Here is a 21,316-nt window from a genome sequence, read left to right as displayed (position 1 = left end):
CTCCGTTCGGCACTAACCGAGGGCTACGGCTTGTGTGACGAGCGCTAACCCCCCCCCCCCCCCCCCCCAGGGCGGGCTCCATGGCACGCAACGACGCGGTGATTATTTGTAACGGCGCGGGGGGGTCGGTGATCCAGGTCACAAACCGATTCCGGCATCGTCGCAAATTCACCGCCTCGCTGCATTTCGTGTTCATCATTTGACTTTACGGAGCGTTGCACCACGGCGTTCGTTTGCATGCAGCATGAGCGATCTGATTCGCTTGGACGTTTGCAGAGTTGGTAAACTATCGATCGCCGCCTTATTGGCAGGGACCCATAGACTTACTCAGACACCCATTGACCTACACAGGACCCATAGACTTACACAGAACCCATAGACTTACACAGGACCCATAGACTTACACAGGACCCATAGACTTACATAGAACACATAGACTTATTCAGAACCCATAAACTTACACAGACCCCATGAACTTACACAGAACCCATAGACTTACACAGGACCCATAGACTTACACAGGACCCATAAACTTACACAGAACCCATAGACTTACACAGGACCCATAGACTTACACAGGAGCCATAGACTTGCGTACGATCCATAGTCTTGCATGAAATGCCTTTACCAGGGGGGTCCCATGGCAGCCAAGCTGTGCCACTGCACCAAGTGTGTGCGTGTCACGGTGATGCCGTGCGTGCGTGTGTGTCACGGTGATGCCGTGCGTACGTGCGTGTGCGTTTAGCTGGCGGAGACGCCGGGAGCAGCGGGCGCTGCAGCAGGAGGAGCGCCGGCTGCGCTGTTCCCGCTCACGCCGCTGCACTGCGGCATCAAGAGCCTCGCTCAGACCCAGGCGCTCATGCTCGGTACGCCAGGGGCCGTCGGCAGTTTCGTTGCAGGCATTTGCCGAGCACGGGCACAAAACGTCACGCGGCCAGCAACAAACGGCACCGTGAAAACCATAACGGATAGCGGTGTACTAACGTGGTTGTTGAAGCGAACGAGGTTATTGTGGTGTAAAGAGCTTGGCGATGATGAGAGAATTCCACAGTGGAGCAGTGTGAGGAAAGAAGAGAGAGAAGTGAGGTGACCTGCAGTGTGGTGAGTGTGTGGGTGATTGAGTACCTCGTGCGGTGTGTAAACTTCGTCACGAGGGAGACAAAGACGGCCGGGCGTGGTGCTGGCCACCCCCTCGTGTACCATTCCGGCCTTCGTAGGTGCTCGCTAACAGCACTTGCCCCAACAGTCCGTTAAAGGCTATACGGGAGATCTTTGGATGGGTGTGGTGGTGTTGTTTTGACGTGCAGTCTGGTGGTTGAACAGTGTGGTGGATGAGACGACGCTGCTGTCCGGCTGACCAAGTCCTCAACCGAATAGAACCAAAGAGTATTGGTGTGGGGTGTTCTGCCTGATTTATCTGCGGGTCACGAGTAGTCTGCAGTGCCGGATTATCCCAGCAGCACAAGTAGCTACATATGTAGATATGCACTAGCTACGGGCCCCGCGCTTTCAAGTGCCCCACGCTAAATGCTTTCAAGCTATCAATTCCAGTTCAGTGATTCTGAACTTGCTCTTACTAAAGTACGATACCGCCTTCAACTTTTATGAACAACTGGGTGTTTATGGTTAGCGATTTGTCATATTATCTGGCTATAAAGCAAATGAAAAAATACAATTACTTTACTATGCAAGTAAAAAAATTATGGTTTAATATTTGTGTTCTTATTTAGGGCCCCTTTATAACAAATGCTACAGGCCCCGCACAAGCTTAATCCAGCACTGGTCGTGGCCACAGCCAATGGCGAGGGGTAGACTGCATGGGGTGTGCTGGGTGCAGCAGACCGTGGTGGGTCCCACATGACGTGTCGTGGCCACAGTGTGGGCAATATAACGAGTTGACCGACGAGGGCAATCGCCTCCTTCCTAGTGGTTTATAATTGCATTTGAAGTTGGGCCACTTGCGGATCTGGTTAGGTTTGTGTCGCTGAGACCCTCCACCACTCGACAGAGCTAAGCAAATTAAATTTCCACTTGGCGTACAAGCGGTTACAGTCGGTAATTGTGTTCTCTTTCATCTGAGTCGATGACTGAATGTGTGTGCATGATTCATTGGGACTTATAACGAATGTGCCAGCCTGTGGCAAGGTGGCATCATCGAAATGCTTGGATCGTGAATGCACCAGCCTGGAGCAGGTGGTATCATCAGAGAGTTGTTTCCGCGTCCCGTTGGCGACTGCCACCCGTGTGCCGTGCGTGTGCAGAGAGCGGCGGTGGCAGCGTGCCGTCCCTGTCGCCGCTGGAGACGCTGCACAACGCACTGTCGCTGCGCCAGGTCGACGCGTTCCTCACCGCCGTCTCCTCCGTGCCCGGTAGCCCACGTGCCCCCCACCCCACCCCCCCATCCTCCCCGCCCTCCCTTCTCTATGCGAGCAAAGCTTTGACCCCCCTCTGAAGGGACATTTGCACCGGTTTTAAACATTCAGGCTGGCCTGTCTCCGATCCATCCTGGGTTTAACCAGACTGGAATGTGCGAGGAGCTCACAGATTATTGAAAGATCCCGACACATCCGCATCAATGAGCTCCTCCGGCAGGCAAGGCTGCGTTGGCTGGGTCATGTAGCTCGCATGCCCAGCCACCGTATGCGCAAGCAGCTTCTGTTTGGCCGCATAGAGGGGACTAAATGGGCACAGCACAGGCTGGAGAAGAGATGGACTGATGCAGTACAGGAGGATGTGGAGCTGAGTGGCCTTGCCGATAACTGGTACCAGTGGTGTCAAGATCGACTTCCGTGAAGGAGGCTCATGCAGGATGCCACTGGGCAGTTAGAGGCAGCTACCCTCCAACAACAGCGGAAAGCAGAGGAGCGATGCTCACAACAACGAGCAGAGTGTAAAGCGGCTAAAACGCAGAAAGCTGCTACAGTGGGGAGCACAAGTGGTGCATCTGTCAGTCAACCCATGGCACCTGGGTCTGTCCCGTGACCTCAGGCAAGTAAGCCTTCGACACTTCAGGTTACATCAAGGTGCACCGAGCCTGGCACAAGCACCTTGATGATGTCACCGCTACTCGGTGTTGTTACCACTAGTTGGTGATGTCACCGCTACTTGGCGTGATGTCACCACTACTTGGTGGCGAACAACGGTTGTTCTTGTTGTGTGCGTGCGATTGTGCGCGTGAACACGTATCCCGGTGTGTGCATTCAAACGTATGCGTGCGTAGTGCGTGTGTGCGTGATTGTCTACGCGTGCGTACACGTCTTACACGCCATCGTTCTTTGTTTCAGTCGCCGCCCCTGGCTCCCCGGCCTCCGTCGCTTCTTGCCAGCCAAACGAACTGCCCGTCAACGGGCCGGACGGCGCGCCTGCGAGCCACTCGAACGGCTTGCCTCTCGGCCAATGAGCCGGTCGCTCTGCCGCGGCGCCGCCAGCGAGACACCTCGCGACTCGTCGCCACGCGCGTCGAGACTCGTGGAAGGCGGAGAGACTTGGGTCGCTCTCGGGCCGCGTTCCCGGTCGCGGCTCGGCCCTGGCCTGGCCTCGACGGCTCGGGCTCCGAGTGTGGCAGGGGGCCGCGCTCGGAGCCCGCTTCAGAGCCACGCTCGACCTGGACCTGCTCTGAGCAGGAGCCAAGCCCGAGCCACGCCTAAGACCACGGGCCTCGTTTCCGTACCGCTCACTGTGATCTCGGGGGACAACGCGGACCGGCACCGACTCGTCCGTGCCCCGGTACGCAAGGACCAAGCTACGTCCCATGGACACCCCCCCCCCCCCCAGCAACCACCACGCGGTGGACGGCGGGGGAATTCAACATCCATGTATTTTGTTTGTTTACGATCAAAGCCAAAGTTTACTTTGTGTGTTTTCTCTGTGACTTGCCCGAAACTTGAACAAACGCCTACATTGCCAAGGTCCGTAAGACTTTCCTTACTATTTCTTTAGCTATCACGTCCGCAAAGTTCCCAGGTACGCGCCGTCGTTACCCGACAGAATATACCGCGCGGCATTTGTCGTAGCACTTAGGTCAATTGTGGCTCGCGGTCGGAAGGTCGCGAGTTCAAATCCCGGTTGAGCTGGTTGAGGGTTTGACTCAGCCCATCATCCCTAAATCCGGGGTTGACCAAAAACGAGAACCACTTTGTGGAGGTCAGCGGTCGGTATCCCGATTCATAATTGAGTTTTGGGTGAGGCCGCGCTTTAATGGTGTGGCCAAATTTGTGTAGTCAAGAACCCTCCACCACCCGACATAGCCGAGCAATGTAAATGGTCACGTGGTGTACAAGCGTTTTATTATGCCCGTTATTGCACCAGCTGGCTCGCCCGACGAGTCGAATAGCAATCCTCACTGCCATATTTAGCGGCGATCGGATGCGCAACGTTTCTTTTGAAACTGCGCCAAACATCCTCAGGACAAGTTCCAGGAAGTCGTAATAAAAACCCTAACCCAAAGATACATTCACAATGACTCATTGGCAACCACTGGCACACAAGTTGGTGGTTGTCCTTTGGAGAGACTTGCCTCCGTCCGTCACAGGAATGTGGAATGTCCAACTATGGCTCTGCAGGGCTGTAAACAGTAGGTAAGCACCAACGTCTCGAGGCTCATGGGAGTAACAGGAATGCCCTTTGACTGCGTTTGTCACCGCAGTGGGCACATCGAGACTTGTCCTCCAGGGGATCAGTGCCTTCGTTGTTACTGCACTATACGGGCGGCAGGGTGGCGGCGGTGCAGCGGTGACCCCCCCTCGTGCCTTACAGCAACAAGCGCCTGGGTTCGATTCCCGACTCGGACGCCCTTTCTGTGTCGAGTTTTTACGTTCTCCCCGTTCTGCATGGGGTCCCTCTGGGTTCTATGGTTTCTCGCCCATAGCTAAACCAACACAGTGGGACTGACTGGTATCGGCCAAAACATCCCAATGCTGAAAAATCGCTCGCAAATAATTTAATGGAGATCACGCAACGGCAGCAGCAACACCTCCCTCAACTGTGAAAATTTGGCAGGACCCTCCTGAAAGAGAATATTGAGACTCAGTGAGGCTTTCCTGGGCAACCAAGCATAATTATAATATGAATATCCAATGGCCAAACTGTACTGTATTTTCAATGCCTTTTGCTGGCCATACATTAAGACAAAGATTCCGTGTATAGCCTTAACAGGCACCTATGAAAGCTGGCGTGGCAAAAGCAGAGGATAGGTAACCAGCACCACACCCGGCCCGCCTTCATCTCCCCAGTGGGGATGTTTACACCCCGCACCAAGTATGAATTTGAGACCCAGTCGACCTAGGGAAGGCCCAGTCCAGACAATCGTCACTGGTGTTGTCCGTGAGCTGGAATCGAACTCGGGTCACCGGTTTCGTAGTGCCGACCGCTAACCGCTGCACTAACCGCTCCCCACACACGCAGCACCCCTCCCCTATTGGCAGCTATCTGTGCGGCACCAGGCGACTCGGCACCGGTGTGTGAGCAGCCATTAGTCCGCCGGCAGGAGACGATAGTTGCTACTCGGTGTGTCATCCCGACTGAGTAACCTTTAGCGGCGCGATTCTTCTAATTTGGCAAATTGGGACGGCGATGCCCGAGTGACTCGTTTAGAATAACGCCGCGGGACGTTCACCAGCCACTGCGAGTGACGCAGACGGCACGGAGGAGCGTTGTACGGCTAATACGCACGCCGCAGCATTCACCAGGGTGGCCGCTGTGAGCTGTGACACCGTCTGTGGTGAACCGACGGTGGTGTGAATTATTGATGACGCCCGCAGTAATAACCGGGGCGGCCTGCCGGATTGAAATTGCGAAGCTCTGCAACGAGTGGGGAATGCCCTACCGCTCGGCCGCGATGTCACACCGCCCCATGAAGTCGTGATCCGGCTCGCCCGTGTTCCCAGTCACGACTCGGCTCAGGCCTGGCTTAGGCCTGGCTCTGGTTCAAGCGAGCCACGCTTAACTTGAGCCACCTCCGAGCACGGTCACGCTCAGGATTTCCCAGAGCCGAGCCTGAGCCACGGCTGAGCCGTTTCACTGGTGCGGTCTTTTGGAAGGAACCGAGCGGCTGAACGGACTGATCCGTGAGCGTTAAGACGACCGGGCCAGGGCCGAGCGGCGACCAGGAAGGCGGCGAGGGTGCACCCGACGACCAAAGGCCACGGCTCGGCGTTCCCACATTGTGCGCCGAGCTCCGGTGGCGGAGCGCGGTGTCAGGGCGAGTTCACCGCGGCGGTGACCGCCGTCCAGGTCTCGCGAGTCTGCCGTGGTTACGCCCCCCCCCCGAGTCCGCCGGTTCTCCTCCGCTCGCAGATCCGAATGGTTACGAGTCGCACGCGCCGGACGATTGTGAAATGATGTTCCGCGTCGCCGTCCTTGAACGCCCGCGACTCGGGAAGAGGGGGGGAGGGGGCGGATTTGTACCCACGCCTCGCGGGAGCCCCCGAATCTCAATAAATATTTTTGTATTTGCCAGCTGAACGGCGCCGTGGAGCGGATTCTTCTGCGTGCATGCGAGCGAGTGGTGCGTGTGTGCGAGCGTGTGTGCGAGTGTGCGTGCGAGCATTTCGACGCTTCACGCAGCTTACAAAAACGGTGACACAGAATGCAACGACTTGGATGTCAGCGGGAGTGCAAGGATGGAGGTAGGAGTGACAGTGATAAGAGGGTACTTTGGAGGGAAAGAGCATTGGCACAGCTGTCAACACGTATGGTTTACCCCGCATTCTTGTGCAGGGAAATTTTAGTTTTGAGGTCCATACGGCATACAGCTGTTTCAATCCGGGCAAAAATGTTTGTTTTTCCATTGTGATGGTATTTTGTAGGATGAACGTTGAGATTTATAAGGGCATTGGGTGACCAATAAGGTCTGAATTGGTCTGTAAGAAGGTAGGCACTGATAAGGGGTTGACAGCTGTGAATTGGCGAGAGAGGTGGGCTTTCGCGACTGTTACGATTCGAAATGGAGGGTCGGATCGCCGCGCGAGTACAATGCCAATGTTGTGTCGTACACCCTCCTCCGCCCGACACAGCCAAATAAAAGAGGCCATCACGTGAGCGCGCGTGGCGAATAATGGGTCCTCAGTGCACCGGTGTGTGGGTACAGCGATCCACACGCGTCCAACACAGCCGTAGCAAGCGGCGCGTCTGTTCGCGTCACGGCTTCATTTCTGGAGGAGGCTGTAAGGTAGAGGCCGACCGAAATTCGGTTTCGGCGCCGAAAGTTGGCAAATGGCCTCTTTCGGCATCGTTTCTGTTTCGGCCGAAGCCAAAAAGTTAACTTTCGGTTTACTTTCGATTTCAGCCGAAAGTAAATTTTTTAACTTTCGGTTTACTTCGGTTTAGGTTGAAACCATAAATTCAGTTTCTGTCGGCCTCTAGTGTAAGGCACACATTGGCAGGCATTGGATTCACGCAATCTAACCCAGGAGGCATTTATGAATCGTAATATTGCTCTTGTTCTAACTGCTGCTGAGACGCAGAAGATCAAAACCGGTACAGAGTTCGCTTGGACAGCTACTTGGGGTTTAAGATCAGTCGAGTGGGCCAATCGGCCGGCAGGACAGCGTTGTGTTGGTGCGTCGTGAAACGCAACGTTTATTTACATCTGTCATTACCCAGCACGCTCCTGCACAGCTCATCACAAGTTTATGTCCACGATTAATTGCCACAGAACACGGAACACGACTCAAGGTTCGCACGCTGCACTCTCCCCGCCGCTAGCGCCGCACGTTCCGCAGCGGTCGTCCCCGGTCCCCGCGGCGTCTTCCCGGACCAGCGCCGCCAGCTCGCGGGCCAGCGCTCGGAACGGCTGCTCGGCGAGCGAGTGTCCGCCTATGACGCCGGCCGCCTGCGCCTCGGTGATCGTCTCGAAGAGGCGGCGGCTCGCCAGCGGCACGTGCCCCGCCAGCTCGCACAGCGCCACGTTGAACCGCGCGCCGCCGCCGCCGCCGCCGCCGTCTTCCTCCGCCCGGGGCGCCAGCTCCTTGGCGCCGAGGCACGGCTCGCGCGGCCACACCAACGCGCGCACCCCCCCGCTCGTCGGCGCGGCGACGCCTCCGCAGGGCGGCGCCCCCCGGCACACGAACACGTTGTGCGCGTAGCCGCGAAGCGCCAGGCGGGAGGCGACGGCGTGCAGGCGGCGCGCCAGCCGCGCCGCCGCGTCGGCGCTCGCCTCGTCCTCGTACAGCAGGAAGCCCCGCGCCGGATGGGAGGGCGGCCCCAGCGCGTGCAGCGGGCCGCCCTCCTCCACCGCCGCCGCCGGCGCCCACTCCGCCAGCAGCGCGCGCTCCAGGTAGTAGGCGTGCAGGTGCAGGTGGTTGACGGAGGCGAGGGCGCACAGCGAATTGAAACCCACGCGCAGGCCGCGGCGCGAGCTCAGCAGCAGCGCGTCCAGGCCGAGCCGGGCGGCGCGTTCGGTCAGCGCTTGCGGGAGGCGCAGGCCGGGCGCCGGCACGAGCAGCACGTGGCCGCGCTCGAGCGGGCTCGCGTTGATGAGCACGAGGTCGCCGGGCGACTCGGGCGGCTCGCTGCGCCGCATCTCCAGGAGGATCTCGGTGGGCGGGACGCGCGTGAAGTTGAACAGCTCCGGCTGGAAGGGTTGGTCCAGGCGCTGGGCGTGCTGCGCGGGCCGGCGCAGGGCGGCCCGCTCGGGGTTCAGCTGCACGAGGAGGCCCAAGGGCCCCGGGAGGCGGCGCGTGGGCAGCGGCGAACGCAGCGCGTAGCGGAAGGCCCCCGCCTCCATGCGCGCGTCCCACAGCCGCAGCAGCGCCTCGTCGAAGCGACACCCCGGGGCGCCGCCGCTCCGCAGCTCCGCGTCCGAGTAGCGGAAAACCTCGGGCGGCGGGGACGGGCGGCCAGCACCGGCAGCACCACTCGCCGACATGGCCCTGCGTGGGCGGTGACGACGACGCGCGAGTGACCCAGCAACCCTCACGGCCGCCTCCTCCGCAGTGCGAGATCACAGGCAGCCACGTGCTCCACCCCGACTGCAGTGAACAGGACAGTGGGGTTAGCGTTGCGCTGTGAACCTGGCGACCGAGGTTCGACTCCCGGCCAGGGCTAACGTCAGTGGCGAGTGATATCTAAACCGGTAGGTGGGGAGGGGGGGCCCTTTTAACGAACCCGCACTGACCATCCGTGGTCGTGTCCCGTCAAAGAGTCCGCACGACCTTAATCCAGCAGTGGATTGAACAAAGAGCTGAACGTCATTTTATAATCGCACACCGCCTGTGGCGATGACGGGGACGAGGCTCACGATGGAATGGCAGGCACAGGAGGAGAGACCCGTCCGAGAGGCCGACACCGAGGAGATGGAACGACGGAATCAAATCGGCCGCAGGCTGTGGCGTCGGAGAACCGCGCGCGCGTGCTCCTGCCAGCGTGGGTTCGGCCTTCATCCGGCAGCGCCGGACAACCCCTGGCAGACGATTAACGTCGCAAACATCTAACACCGTGAACGAGCCATTCATTCACGGCGTTTGATGACGCGTCTACCCACCGCTAGATGACGACCTCACGCTGTCGTTATGCGGGGGAGCGGCGGCGCAAGTGGTGAGCGCGCACCGCGAGTTCGACTCCCGGCCGACGGCCGGCATCAGCTGGCGGGACGTGACGACCCGAACCCCCCCCGCCCCGGCCCCCGCTCACGGGGCCGTCCCTTCACGAGCCGCGGGACTGTCGCGGCGTAGCGCGCGGAGGAAGGCGTTCGTCCAGCAGCGGATCGAGCAAAGTAAAAGGAGAGAGTGCCGTGGCAACGCGCGCGTGCGCGCGACCTCCCCCGCCTCTCCCTCGCCCTCCACGTGGCTCCCCGGCGACCCGGAAGCCGCCGCACGCGCGCGAACCACGTGGGCGTCACAGCTGTTCGGCACAGTCGCACTGTACCCCGTGGGATCCCTTCATTCACAGCCCCCCCTTCTCAATCCACTGCTGGACCTCCGAGTCGATCACCCGACGCGGCACTTGGAGCAGTGGGGCACGAGCGGTGGGTCACGAGTGTCCCCAAGCCCGCGAGGGGGGCAGGTCGCGTGTGGGGGGCGGGGGGGTCAAGGCGTGGGTCACGCCCCGCGTGTCCCAAGGCGTCTGGTGAGTGTGGAAGAGGAGGCCAAATAACCCCCTCCCCGCGAGAGAGAGAGAGAGCTCCCTGTAGCCGAGTCCCTTCTGCCAGCAGCGGCTTGAGTGAGCACTTTCAGGGCTGCGCCCTTACCTCTTTCAGATGTGCTTCTGCGGCCGTGTGGAACGCTCTTGCGTCCGATGTGAGGAAGCGGAGCTGTGCACTTTGAAATCATCTAGATCGACAAACTCATTTCTTTAGAACTGCTTTTTGTGTTTAGTTTGTTGTCCTTCCCCCGCGCCTCCGATTAGCACGGTTGGCAATGTACGGTGCGAAAGAAGGTGCAACGTACACACACAGTTCGTTAACACTTGCAGGGCTGCGCCTTTACCCACCCCCTCCCATTTTTTATCCCAGGGTCCTGGTGTCCTGGTGTCCTGCAGCCGAGCGTGCGCGGTGCCTCTGTCCGTCACATCTCCCCCGCCAGTCCCCAACCCGCCTCTCTCTGCCGCTGAATTCGTTCACGACGAGCGGCGATGTTTGTTGAACCGCCCGAGAGCTCGAGAGAGACCGGGCCAAGAGCAGCGGTGTTCGTTCGCACGCGTGACCCGGGTCAACAACAACAACAACATCGTCAACACAAAGTACAGCAGCGAAACGAGGCACGAAGCGGGGCGAAAGCCGACCAGAAGTCAAAGTAAAAAGAGGGCGAGTAGAAACCGGAGTTGAAAACAACCAAGTCGAGACCTGCTCGCTCGGCGAGCCAGCTGGGTCACTCTGGCGACGAGGCTCCTGCAGCGCTGCAGTCCTCTCCCGCCGGAGCAAACGAAGCGCGGCCGGAACGTGCGGGCGGAACGCGCGGCCGGAACGTGCGGGCATCGCCTCCGTCCCACGCTGCGTAGGCCGCTCACGCCGACCGTGGAGCCGCGCGGGGCCCGGGGACGTCATGGACCTCGACGCCGTCACGCTGGCCGCCCGGCACAGGCTGCGGCACGTCCGCGCGTTCCGCGCGCTCCGCCCGTACCTCGTCCCCGGAGCTCGGAGCCGTGAGCGGCGCGGCGGTGACCCACGACCACGCGGGGGAGGGGGACGCGGGGCGAGCGGGGACACGCGGGGCGACTTACACCAACGGGGTTCCCGTGGCGGGAGCGGCAGCCGGCACTTCCTCGAGCGACCGGAGGCCGAACCTGGCCGTCCGGTCGCCGATCGTCACCGCCGTCGTCGTCGCCGCCATCGCCGCCACCGTCATCCCCCTGCTCGGCCTGCGGGGCTGAGCGTGACGGACGTGACGAGCAAGGTGAACGAGATGAACGTGAACGAGGCGACTGCGCTCGATTGGCAATGCCGCCGTCCTGCTCGGCCTTCGGAGACGAGCGCGGTGACGGAGACGACCCCGACGAACGCGGCGATTACGCACCGCGGCATTGACCGGGGCGGACCGCCGGGGTCGAACCGCGAATCTCCGCAACGAGCGGCGATCGCCCTCCCGCCGGGCCGCCGCCCCGACTCCCCGGTGGCGCAACGGTCGTTCGTCCAAGACGGGCGGATCACGAGATAAGATCTTCAAGCGGGACGCGCTACAAACGGGACGCGCTACAAACGGGACGCGCAAGCGGGCCGGCTCTGCACGGCGCGAGCGAGCGCCGCCACGCCACCGACGCTCCGCGGTCGGTGGCGCCCCGGACTCGCGAGGCAGGGGCCGCGCGGGTCGCTGCCATCTGGCCGCCGCGTCGTTCACCGGCCCGGCGGCGGTAATCGGGTTCACCGCCGCGGTTGCTCCGCGGAGACTCGGTGAGAGCGCGGCGAGTGGCACCCTGGGGGGGAGGCAGTGCAGTAGTAACACTCGGCCTGGGTTCCATTGCCGACTCGGGCGCGTTTTCCCGCGGAGTTTGTGTGTTCTCTCTCTCTCCCATAGCCAATATATTTTTACGTATAAGAGTCACAATGTAACCGGTATTGGCTGAAACCCCATCGTGGTGCTTGCAAATTAACCACGGTGGCGAGATGTGAACTCCCTCGCCTGGTATGCAGGAGATAACGGGTTCTATGTCAACCCTGACGCCTGCTGTATATTTGGAGTTGCGTGTCTTGTCTCTCTCCCCGGGGTCGCGTGGATTCTTCTCCGGGTCGTCCGGTTTTTCCCTCCACATTTAGATTCAACGTGTGTTTTGCTGATAAAAATGTCCACGTGATAAACCACTTCGTTTAGCTATCATTTGTGGCCAGGTCGCTTCTGAAAAGAGCCACATAGCTCAGTAGGGCCTTGGTAAAATAAAAAAATATTTCGTTTTATTTTAGTTTCAACCAGCAAATTACTCAATTGGGATCACACAGAGGAGCATCCCCCTCGACTGAGAACACTTGGCAGGACCCTGGTGAAAAAGAGACTCGGTGAGGCATTCCTGCAGGGCCCTTCCCTCCGCACCTCCGACGAGCACGATTGGCTATTGTACGGTGCGAAAGAAGTTGAACATACGTGAACAAGTGCAGTAACATTGTCATCACTGCGACTGCTTTGCATCGAATTCTATGAAGTGCAGTGAGGAAAGACATGGGGGGCACTCCGCCCCAGGTATTAGAGCGCCCCCGTGCCAAGATCTGGGTCACAATCTCTCGCTATCGCGTCTGTGCGTGCGTGGTTCTGGTGTTGTTTAGTCAACAACGTGTGGAGTGCCGGGCGGCTACAAAGAGGAGATACGCATCGTTATGGCAGGCGCGGCCAAGTCTCTATTGCGCTTCCACGAGTAGCGCGGTATTGATTTTATTGCCCCCGGAGGGAGGAATGATGGGCCGAGTCCACCTGCCCACCACAACCTAGGGTTTGAACTCACGACCTTCCGCTCGCCGCTCGCTCCACCGCCGATCCGCCCGGGTCACGCGTAGGTTCACCGCGGTCGGTCCGTACGTGCGTGGGTTCACCGCGGGCGGTCCGTACGTGCGTGGGTCCATCGCGCTCGGTCCGCACGGGGTGAACACCAGCTGACCCCCGCTGTCCCCAGGTGACTTCGCGTCGAGAGCCCGGCCGCCCTCCGTGATCGCCACACCCCGACTCAAGTCCAGCGTTTCGGACTTTGTCCCCGCAAGCCGCCTCATGTTGTTACTGCTGCTGCTATCTGTGCTGTTATCTGCTGGCCCGGTGCACGGGCCAGCTAAACACCGTCCGTGTTAATAACCGGGCAGAGCGCTCCGTCTCGCTCCTTCCCACGTCCGCCCTCCACGTAAGTAAAGTAAAAAAAAACAAAGCATTTTTTATTTACAAGTCCAATTGGCCACGTGGTCTTCCTTCCCGCGAGTTCGTCATAGCGCCAGCTTTAGTTGAATTCGAGAAAAATTCTGGACCCGTTTTGACTTTCGGTGTCTCATCGACAGGGTTGGGATTGCTTCAACCGATGCTGGAGAGCTGCCAGATGTTTATCGGCAAAGATGTGTGGCCGATGGGACGTGTGAAACAAACTCTGTCGTTCTTTTATTTGGAGCGGAAAGGTGAAAGATTTAAATTGTCCGCTCAATTATTGCGCAACTGATCATTTCCGCAACTGCCACTAAGCATCCGGTCGTTCACCAGCATCAGTTCGAGCAAGTCTGACTGCCGAAGAGACACTGCAAGTTGTGTTGAACCAACAGTTTAAGCAAAGCCTGACTCTTCTGATGAGACACTGCATGTCTGCATGTCGTAACTGGGGAGGCCCGGGTGGTGGATGGAATGTGTGAAAGTATAAATACATGATTTTTGCGTAGAGGCACACGCAACGGAAGGTTCGTCATCTCAAAGCGTTCTTTGCTCTGTTCGTCGCACAGTTTGCGGGCGGCGAGCGCCCTTTGCGTGCCGCGCCGTCGGCGACGGGGGCTGGCCAGCGGCTCTGGAGTTGTGTACGGCCCTCGTGGAGTCACCGTAACGGCGCGGCGCCGATAAGGTGCCGTGCGTGCGGGTCGCGCACGCACGGCACCTGATAACGTTTGTGGCGTCTTGAAGGTGAACCCGCGCGCGTGCGCACGTGAGTTGACGTGCAAAGTCCGTGTGAGTTTTAAGTTCACCTCGCTGGCACCGGCCGGGCACGGGGCGCCGCCTGCACTCTGCGGAGGAGCGGCGCAGGAGGAGGACGGGACGCGTTGACCGCGGGAGACGCGCGCCGACAGGCACGGAACGCACGCGGCACGGACCGTGAGAGGTGATTATGTAATAGAGAGGAAGTCATGGGTTTGTACGCGAGTCTTTGGGGTCTCGCTGTGAGTCTGTGGGTCTCTGCGTGAGTCTATTCACATGCTGCTGCTGACACTCCCAGCGTGCCTCTGCCTCTACACCATTACAGAGCGACTGCATCTTAATGACACGCTCTGATTTATATTTGTCGGTATTCATCCAGCAGCATGGATTTGCGACCCGAGTTTCGTTCCCAAACACGGCGAACGTCAGTGGCGGGTTATATCTGAAACCGCTTCTGGGCTTCCCCTAGATCGACTCAGCTGTAAATGAGTACCCGGTGTCGTGTGCAGTAAACAAACATTGGGGAGACAAAGGCGGCCGTGCACGGTTCCGGCTACACCGCCCGCTCGTACGCCGCGCCGGTCTTCAAATAGTCACTCGCCAACGGCACCAACAGCCTCCGTGGAGCACGCGGGGGGTCTCGGTCTGTGCGCGTGCCCGGCAGGCGCACAGACTCCGGTTTGCCGGCTCTTCCCCATGGCTCTCGGGGGAGTCCCGAACCCGGCCTACGAGCAGGAGGAGGATGGGCGCCCTGCCGCGGAGGAGCCTGCGCCTGCCGAGGGCGGAGGTGGCCACCCCGGCCCGGAAGGCGAAGAAGCCGGGAGGAGGGGGAAGGAGGAAGAGGCTGGCGAGGGTCCGTGTGGGTGGTGGCGTGTGAGACCCTCTTGCCTGCAGGTCTGCAACAACCCCAAGGGCTACCTGCTGTTCTTCGGACTCATGTGCACCTTGCAGGGTAGGGGCCGCGAAAGGGTGGGGGCGGACCCCCCCCCCTCTGTCTGTGTCTGTGTGTGGTGGTGTGTGTCTGTGTGTGTGTATCTGTTTGTGTGTATGTATCTGTGTGTGGTGGTGTGTGTCTGTGTGTGTGTATCTGTTTGTGTGTGTATCTGTTTGTGTATGTGTGTATGTATCTGTGTGTGTATCTGTGTCCGTGTGTGGTGGTGTGTGTCTCTGTGTGAGTAACTGTATGTCTATCTGTGTGTGTCTATCTGTGTGAGTGGGGAGGGGTAGTGTAGCGGTTAGCGCGCTGCGCTATGAACCTGGCGACCCGGGTTCGATTCCCGCTCACGGCCAACACCAGTGACGATTATCTGAACCGGTCCTGGGCCTCCCCTAGGTCGACTCAGCCTCAAATGAGTACCTGGTGCGGTGGATAAAACATTGCCACTGGGGAGACTAAGGCGGTCGGGCGTGGTGCTGGCCACCCACCCACTCGTGTACCGTTCCGGCCTTCATAGGTGCTCGCTAACAGCACTTGTCCCTACAGTCTGTTAAGGCTATACGAGGGATCTTTGTCTATCTGTGTGTGTTTCTGTGTATATGTGCGTTTGTGTCTGTGTATCTGTGTGTGTATCTGTTTGTGTATCTGTTTTGAACGAAAGAATGAAGGGGGCGTGGGAGCGTGGCGGCGAGGTGTGGGAAGCTGTAAGCCCCAGGCTACTTTGGGCTCGTGGTCGTGGTTACTTATGCCCCCACCGAAGATGAACATCCGTGGAGGGATGCAGGCAAAGCCGATGAGTCAGATGCCTTCTATGACCTGTCACAGGTGCTGGCTAAAGTGGCCCCTCGGGATAGAGTCATCATGTTGGGTGACTTCAATGCCCGAGTTGGTCATGATACTGGCACCTGGTCTGGAGTGATTGGAGGGCATGGGCCAGATCAGCTCAATAACAACGGTAGGAGGCTGCTAGATTTTTGTGCAGCCCATGGGCTTGTAATTACCAACACGCTGTTCCGGCACCGGCGCATCCACACAACATCATGGATGCATGCCGGGTCCAAGCAAGAACATCTGCTGGACTACATAGTGACGGACCAGCGGATGCGAGCCCATGTCCTTGACACCAGGACCTACCGTGGAGCTGATCTGTCCTCTGACCATCGACTAGTCATCTGTAAGATGCGCCTGCCATTCTTCCACTCCGGTGATGGGTGTACACCCAGGACCCCATTCCGACCTAAAGTGGCCTGGTCTCAGTTATCTGATGAAAGTTGCAAGCGAGAATTTCATCATCGCTTGCGGCTGGGATGGCATAGTCCCCGACTCCTCCTGATGTCGAGGGTAAATGGGCGAGGTTTAGGACTGTGACTCATGCAGCTGCAATGGCTGCTTTGGGTACGCGGTCCAGACCTCCCCAGAGACCCTGGCTGACAGAGGAGGTGTTCAGGATGGTTGAGAAAAAGCGACAGGCCCACTGTCATCGGCTACAGAATCCCACGTCAGAGAATGAGGAGGCTTACCGCAGCCTTCGCTCGGAGGTTTGGAGAGCCCTGAGGCACTGCAAGGATGGGTGGTGGTCGCGGGTTGCTGAGGAGATGGAGTCTACCTCAGCGGCCCGTGATCACAAATCTCTATTTAACTCCATCAAAAAAGTAACCTGTAGCGCCACACCTATTACCATCATTAGGGGAAAAAACGGTGATCCAATCTCCGACCCCCAGGAACAGGTTTGCAGATTTGCTGAGCATTTCTGTGAGGTCCTGGGGGAGGGAAAATCCCTCAGCCAGGAAAACATCGTGGCACAAAGTGAGGATGACCCTGCTGAGGCTGCGGTGCCTCAAATATTGGAAGTCACCCCCTGTGAGTGGCTGGCTGAGGTGCCATCTGTTGAGGAAGTACTGAAGGCGATCCGGAGTCTGAGACCAGGAAAGGCAGCGGGCAGAGATGATCTCCCAAGCGAAATGCTGAGGGAGGGTGGCGTTTGTGCACAGACTGCCCTATATGACATCATAACAACGGTCTGGACCACTGGACGGGTTCCGCAGGATTTTAAGGATGCCCTGGTGGTCCCCCTCTTTAAGAAGGGGGACCGCACAGACTGTAACAACTACAGGGGCATCTCACTCCTCAGTGTGCCGGGAAAGGTCCTGGCAAGGATTATTCAGCATCGCCTTGCCAGGCACGCTGAGGAAAGGCTTGCGGAGCCCCAATGCGGTTTCAGGAAAGGGCGGTCCTGCACAGATGCCATATTTTCTGTCCGTTTGCTACAGCAGAGGTGTAGGGAATTCCAACAAGACCTACATATCTGCTTTATTGACCTGGTCAAGGCCTATGATACCATCAGTACGCCTGGGCTCTGGGTCGTTCTTCGTGCTTTTGGAGTACCTGACCCTCTGCTCACGATCATTAAGGACCTTCATGATGGTGAGCGGACCCGGGTAAAACTACGTGGCCGGGAGTCAGAGCCATTCCCTGTACACCTTGGGGTGCGACAGGGATGTCCTCTGGCTCCCACATTATTTAACATCTATTTTGACCACGTAGTTCGTGAAGCCTTCAATAGCTGTACCGGGGGAATCTCCATATGGTACAGATATAATGGGAGGCTGATCGATGCCCGGGTGCGGTCAAGGGATGGCTCCCTATTGCTCAACCACGTTATGTATGCTGATAATTTGGTAATAGCTACTCAGTCAGAGGAGGAGTTGGAGACGCTGCTACTGAGACTGGAGCATGCCACTAAGAGGTGGGACCTTACCATCAGCCCCACCAAAACTAAGCACCTGCCTGGGTATTTTGTACCATCGGACACTCCACCCCCACAACTCCCAATCGGTGATGGGGCAGTTGTGGAGAGAGTGGAGAGTTTCCCATACCTGGGCAGTGTGCTTATGACAGGCTCCAGTTTAACAGCAGAGGTCTCACTCCGAATCAGTCGAGCGGCAATATCTTTTCATCGGTTGCGTAACGCTGTGTGGAAGCTACCCGGTCTGTCGCTCCGCACTAAGCTTCAGGTCTTCTCGGCCACGGTCATTCCCTCCCTTCTCTACACTTGCGAAACGTGGACCCCCCTAATGGAACATCTTCGCCGGTTAGAAACATTTAGGCTGGCCTGCCTACGATCCATCCTGGGTTTAACCAGGCTGGATTGTGTGAGGAGCTTGAAAGATCTGGACAAGGTCTCATCGGTGAGCTCCTCCGGCAGGCAAGGCTGCGTTGGCTGGGTCATGTAGCCCGCATGCCCAGCCACCGCATGCCGAAACAGCTTTTGTTCGGCCGGATCGAGGGGGCTAAACGGGTGCGGCACGGGCTGGAGAAAAGATGGAGTGATGTGGTACAGGAAGACGTGGAGCTGAGTGGACTTTCCGATGACTGGTACCAGCGGTGTCAAGATCGGCCTCTGTTGAGGAGGCTCGTGGAGGAGGCTCGTGAAGGACGCTACTGGACAGTTGGAGGCAGTCGCCCTTCAACAACAACGGAGGGCGGAGGAGCGACGCTCACAACAACGAGTGGAGCGCCGGGTGGCTAAAGCACAGCAGGTTGGCACAGTAGGGGGCACAGGTGGTGCATCAGCCAGTCATCTCAGTCAGTCGATCCGTGGCACTTGGGTCTGCCCCGTGACCTCCTGCCAGCGGGCGTTCGACACTTCACGTGGCCTCAAGGTACACATGGCTTAGCACAAGCATCGTGGTGACGTCACCGCCACTTAGTGGCGAATGGCGGTTGTTGTTGTTTCTGTGTATATGTGCGTGTGTGTCTGTGTATCTCTGTGTGTATCTGTTTATCTGTTTGTGTGTGTGTATCTGTTTGTGTATGTGTGTGTCTGTGTGTGGTGGTATGTGTCTCTGTGTGAGTAACTGTATGTCTATCTGTGTGTGTTTCTGTGTATATGTGCATGTGTGTCTGTGTATCTGTGTGTGTATCTGTTTATCTGTTTGTGTGTGTGTATCTGTTTGTGTGTGGGTCTGTTTATCTATTTGTGTATCTGTGTGTATCTGTGTGTGTGTCTGTTTATCTGTTTGTGTGTCTGTTTATCTGTTTGTGTGTGTGTCTGTTTATCTGTTTGTGTATCTGTGTGTGTGTGTGTATGTGTGTGTCTGTGTATCTGTGTGTGTGTCTATATATTGTGGCGAGCAGTAGTGTTGCGATTAGCACACTGCGCTACGAACTCGGCGACCAGGGTTCAATTCTCGCTCACGGCCAACACCAGTGGCGATTATTTGAACCGGCCCTGGTGGTGTTGGCCTTCATAGGTTCTCGCTAACAGCACTTGCCCCAATAGTCTGTTAAGACTATACGGGGGATCTTTGTCTTTGTGTGTCTGTGTGTAACAGTGTGTGTCTATGTGCTTCGGTGTGTGTGTGTATATATGGAGAGTGGTAGTGTAATGCTTAGTAAACTGCACTTTGAACCATGCAACCTGAGTTCAATTCCCGCTCATGACCAACACCAGTGGTGTATATTTAAACCGGTACTGGACGTCAACTCAGCTTCAACGGAGTACCCGGTGTGATGGGCAAACGTCGCCACTCGGGAGACAAAGGCGGTACAGGCGTGGTGTTGGCCACCCACCCCCTCATTTGCCCTTCTGGCCTTCATAGGCGCTTGCCCCAAAGGTCTGTGCAGGCAACACGGGGGATCTTTGTCTTTGTTTGAATATGGGTGATGGAGAGAGGTTGTGTATTGGTTAGCGAACCCGAGTTCGATTCCCGCTCATGATCGATAACAGTGGCGTGCCGGCCTTCATCGGTGCTCCTGAACAGCACCTGCCCCAACAGTCTGTTGGGGCTATATGGAGGAACTTTGTCTCTGCGTGCGAGTGGACGGCATGGGTAGTATCCCCCATGCTATTCTTGCGCGTGACGGTAGCAGCTATGTGGCCCAGGATCTCGATGCCAATGTCGAGATCTCCTGCTGTGGCTGCTACGACGAGAAAGGGAGGGATGGCTTCAGCAGAGAGAGAGGGAGGGAGGGGGGATGGCTTCAGCAGAGTGAGAGGGAGGGATGGCTTCAGCAGAGAGAGAGGGAGGGAGGGGGGATGGCTTCAGCAGAGTGAGAGGGAGGGAGGGGGGATGGCTTCAGCAGAGTGAGAGGGAGGGAGGGGGGATGGCTTCAGCAGAGTGAGAGGGAGGGAGGGGGGATGGCTTCAGCAGAGCGAGAGGGAGGGATGGCTTCAGCAGAGTGAGAGTTCGTGTCCTCGTCCTCCTCCATCTCCTCCTGCGTTGGGAAGCGCTTGCTCCAGTGGGTTTAGCGTGCCGTCCACTGGACTCTCCTGGAAAGCGGCGAGACTTTTCCCGGGTGAGCCGGCGAGATAAAGGGGGGCCATGGGAACGGCACAGCGACGTGGAATCTCCGCCGTGCCGGTGCCGCGCGCAGGCGCGGCGGTGAACGGGCTGGTGAACGTGAGCATCACGACCATCGAGCAGCGCTTCGACCTGCGCAGCTCGCTCACGGGGCTCGTGTCCGCGGGCTACGACATCGCCTTCTGCGTCTGCACGCTGCCCGTCACCTTCCTGGGCGGCCGCGGGCACAAGCCGCGCTGGCTGGCGCTGGGCGCCATCGTGATGGGCGCCGGGTCGCTCGTGTTCGCGCTGCCGCACTTCACGGCCGGGCCCTACCGCCTCGGCGACCAACGGCTCGGTGGGTTGCTCGGGGGCGGCGGGGGGGGGGGGCCTGCCGCTGGGGGGTCTCCCCAGGAACGGCGCTTCTCGGATTCGTGTCTCTGAGGGGTCGGCCGGATGATGATGGCAGATGATGATGATAATGACAATGATTGTGACGATGACGACGATGATCATGACGACGATCACGACGACGACGACGATGATACTGGTGACGACTATGACGAAGCCGACGACTCACGGCGGCTCCGCCCCGCGTCCCCAGAGACGTGCTCAGCGACGCGCAACTCCTCGTGGTGCCCCGCGCCCGGGGGGGAGGGCGGCGGCGATTCGGCCGCCGCCCCCCTCTCGGCGTACCTCTCCGTGTTCGTGCTGGGACAGCTGCTGCACGGCGCCGGCTGCACGCCGCTCTACACGCTCGGCACCGCCTTCATGGACGAGAGCGTCACGCAAGCCCAGTCCTCGCTCTACATCGGTGAATATCGCCGCACCTGCTGCCCCTGCTGCTGCTTCCCCTGCTGCTGCTGCTGATGCTGCTGCCTCTGCTGCTGCTGCTGCCTCTGCTGCCCCTGCTGCTGCCCGTGTTGCTGCTGCTGCCCCTGCTGCTGCAAGTGTTGCTGCTGCTGCCCCTGCTGCTGCACGTGTTGCTGCTGCTGCTACAACTGCTCGCACATACAGTGAGGGAAAAAAGTATTTGATCCCCTGCTGATTTTGCCCACTGACTAAGAAATGATCAGTCT

General features: G+C 58.5%; 3 protein-coding genes across 6 annotated transcripts in view; 2 read left to right on the top strand and 1 right to left on the bottom strand.

Annotated features, from left to right (window-relative positions):
- LOC116950846 (inositol hexakisphosphate and diphosphoinositol-pentakisphosphate kinase 2-like) overlaps positions 1–6,462 on the top strand; it is a 38,987-nt gene extending 32,525 nt beyond the window's left edge. For both annotated transcript variants that reach the window (XM_032968960.2, XM_032968961.2), the window contains 3 exons: positions 746–866; positions 2,262–2,369; positions 3,285–6,462. In XM_032968960.2, coding sequence (XP_032824851.2) covers positions 746–866; positions 2,262–2,369; positions 3,285–3,400 — 345 coding nt within the window. In that variant the 3' untranslated portion in view covers positions 3,401–6,462. The remainder of the gene's footprint in view (positions 1–745; positions 867–2,261; positions 2,370–3,284) is intronic.
- A 1,087-nt stretch (positions 6,463–7,549) lies between these two features.
- On the bottom strand, positions 7,550–8,898 carry GDPGP1 (GDP-D-glucose phosphorylase 1). The gene has a single exon (XM_032968962.2). It carries the CDS (start codon positions 8,864–8,866, stop codon positions 7,670–7,672), a length of 1,197 nt encoding a protein of 398 aa, XP_032824853.2. The 5' UTR covers positions 8,867–8,898; the 3' UTR covers positions 7,550–7,669.
- Positions 8,899–8,911: 13 nt separating this feature from the next.
- LOC116950772 (solute carrier organic anion transporter family member 4C1-like) overlaps positions 8,912–21,316 on the top strand; it is a 28,996-nt gene continuing 16,591 nt past the window's right edge. The window contains exons 1-5 of one of the 3 annotated variants that reach the window (XM_076073158.1): positions 8,912–9,073; positions 10,451–14,202; positions 14,683–14,970; positions 20,332–20,595; positions 20,842–21,051. In XM_076073158.1, coding sequence (XP_075929273.1) covers positions 14,715–14,970; positions 20,332–20,595; positions 20,842–21,051 — 730 coding nt within the window. In that variant the 5' untranslated portion in view covers positions 8,912–9,073; positions 10,451–14,202; positions 14,683–14,714. The other 2 variants (XM_076073157.1, XM_032968829.2) reach the window with 2 other exon arrangements.

This window comes from Petromyzon marinus, chromosome 40 (genome assembly GCF_048934315.1).
Source record: "Petromyzon marinus isolate PM22_M1 ecotype Great Lakes invasive population chromosome 40, UKy_Petmar_22M1.pri1.0, whole genome shotgun sequence".
In the NCBI taxonomy this organism is placed as follows: Eukaryota; Metazoa; Chordata; class Hyperoartia; order Petromyzontiformes; family Petromyzontidae; genus Petromyzon; species Petromyzon marinus.
Note: the sequence above shows the minus strand (reverse complement) of the source record. Positions and strands in the feature narration are given on the sequence as shown.

Bases quoted from the DNA above. Each gene is read 5' to 3' on its own strand.
- GDPGP1 (XM_032968962.2), bottom strand. From the start codon at position 8,866: ATGTCGGCGAGTGGTGCTGCCGGTGCTGGCCGCCCGTCCCCGCCGCCC.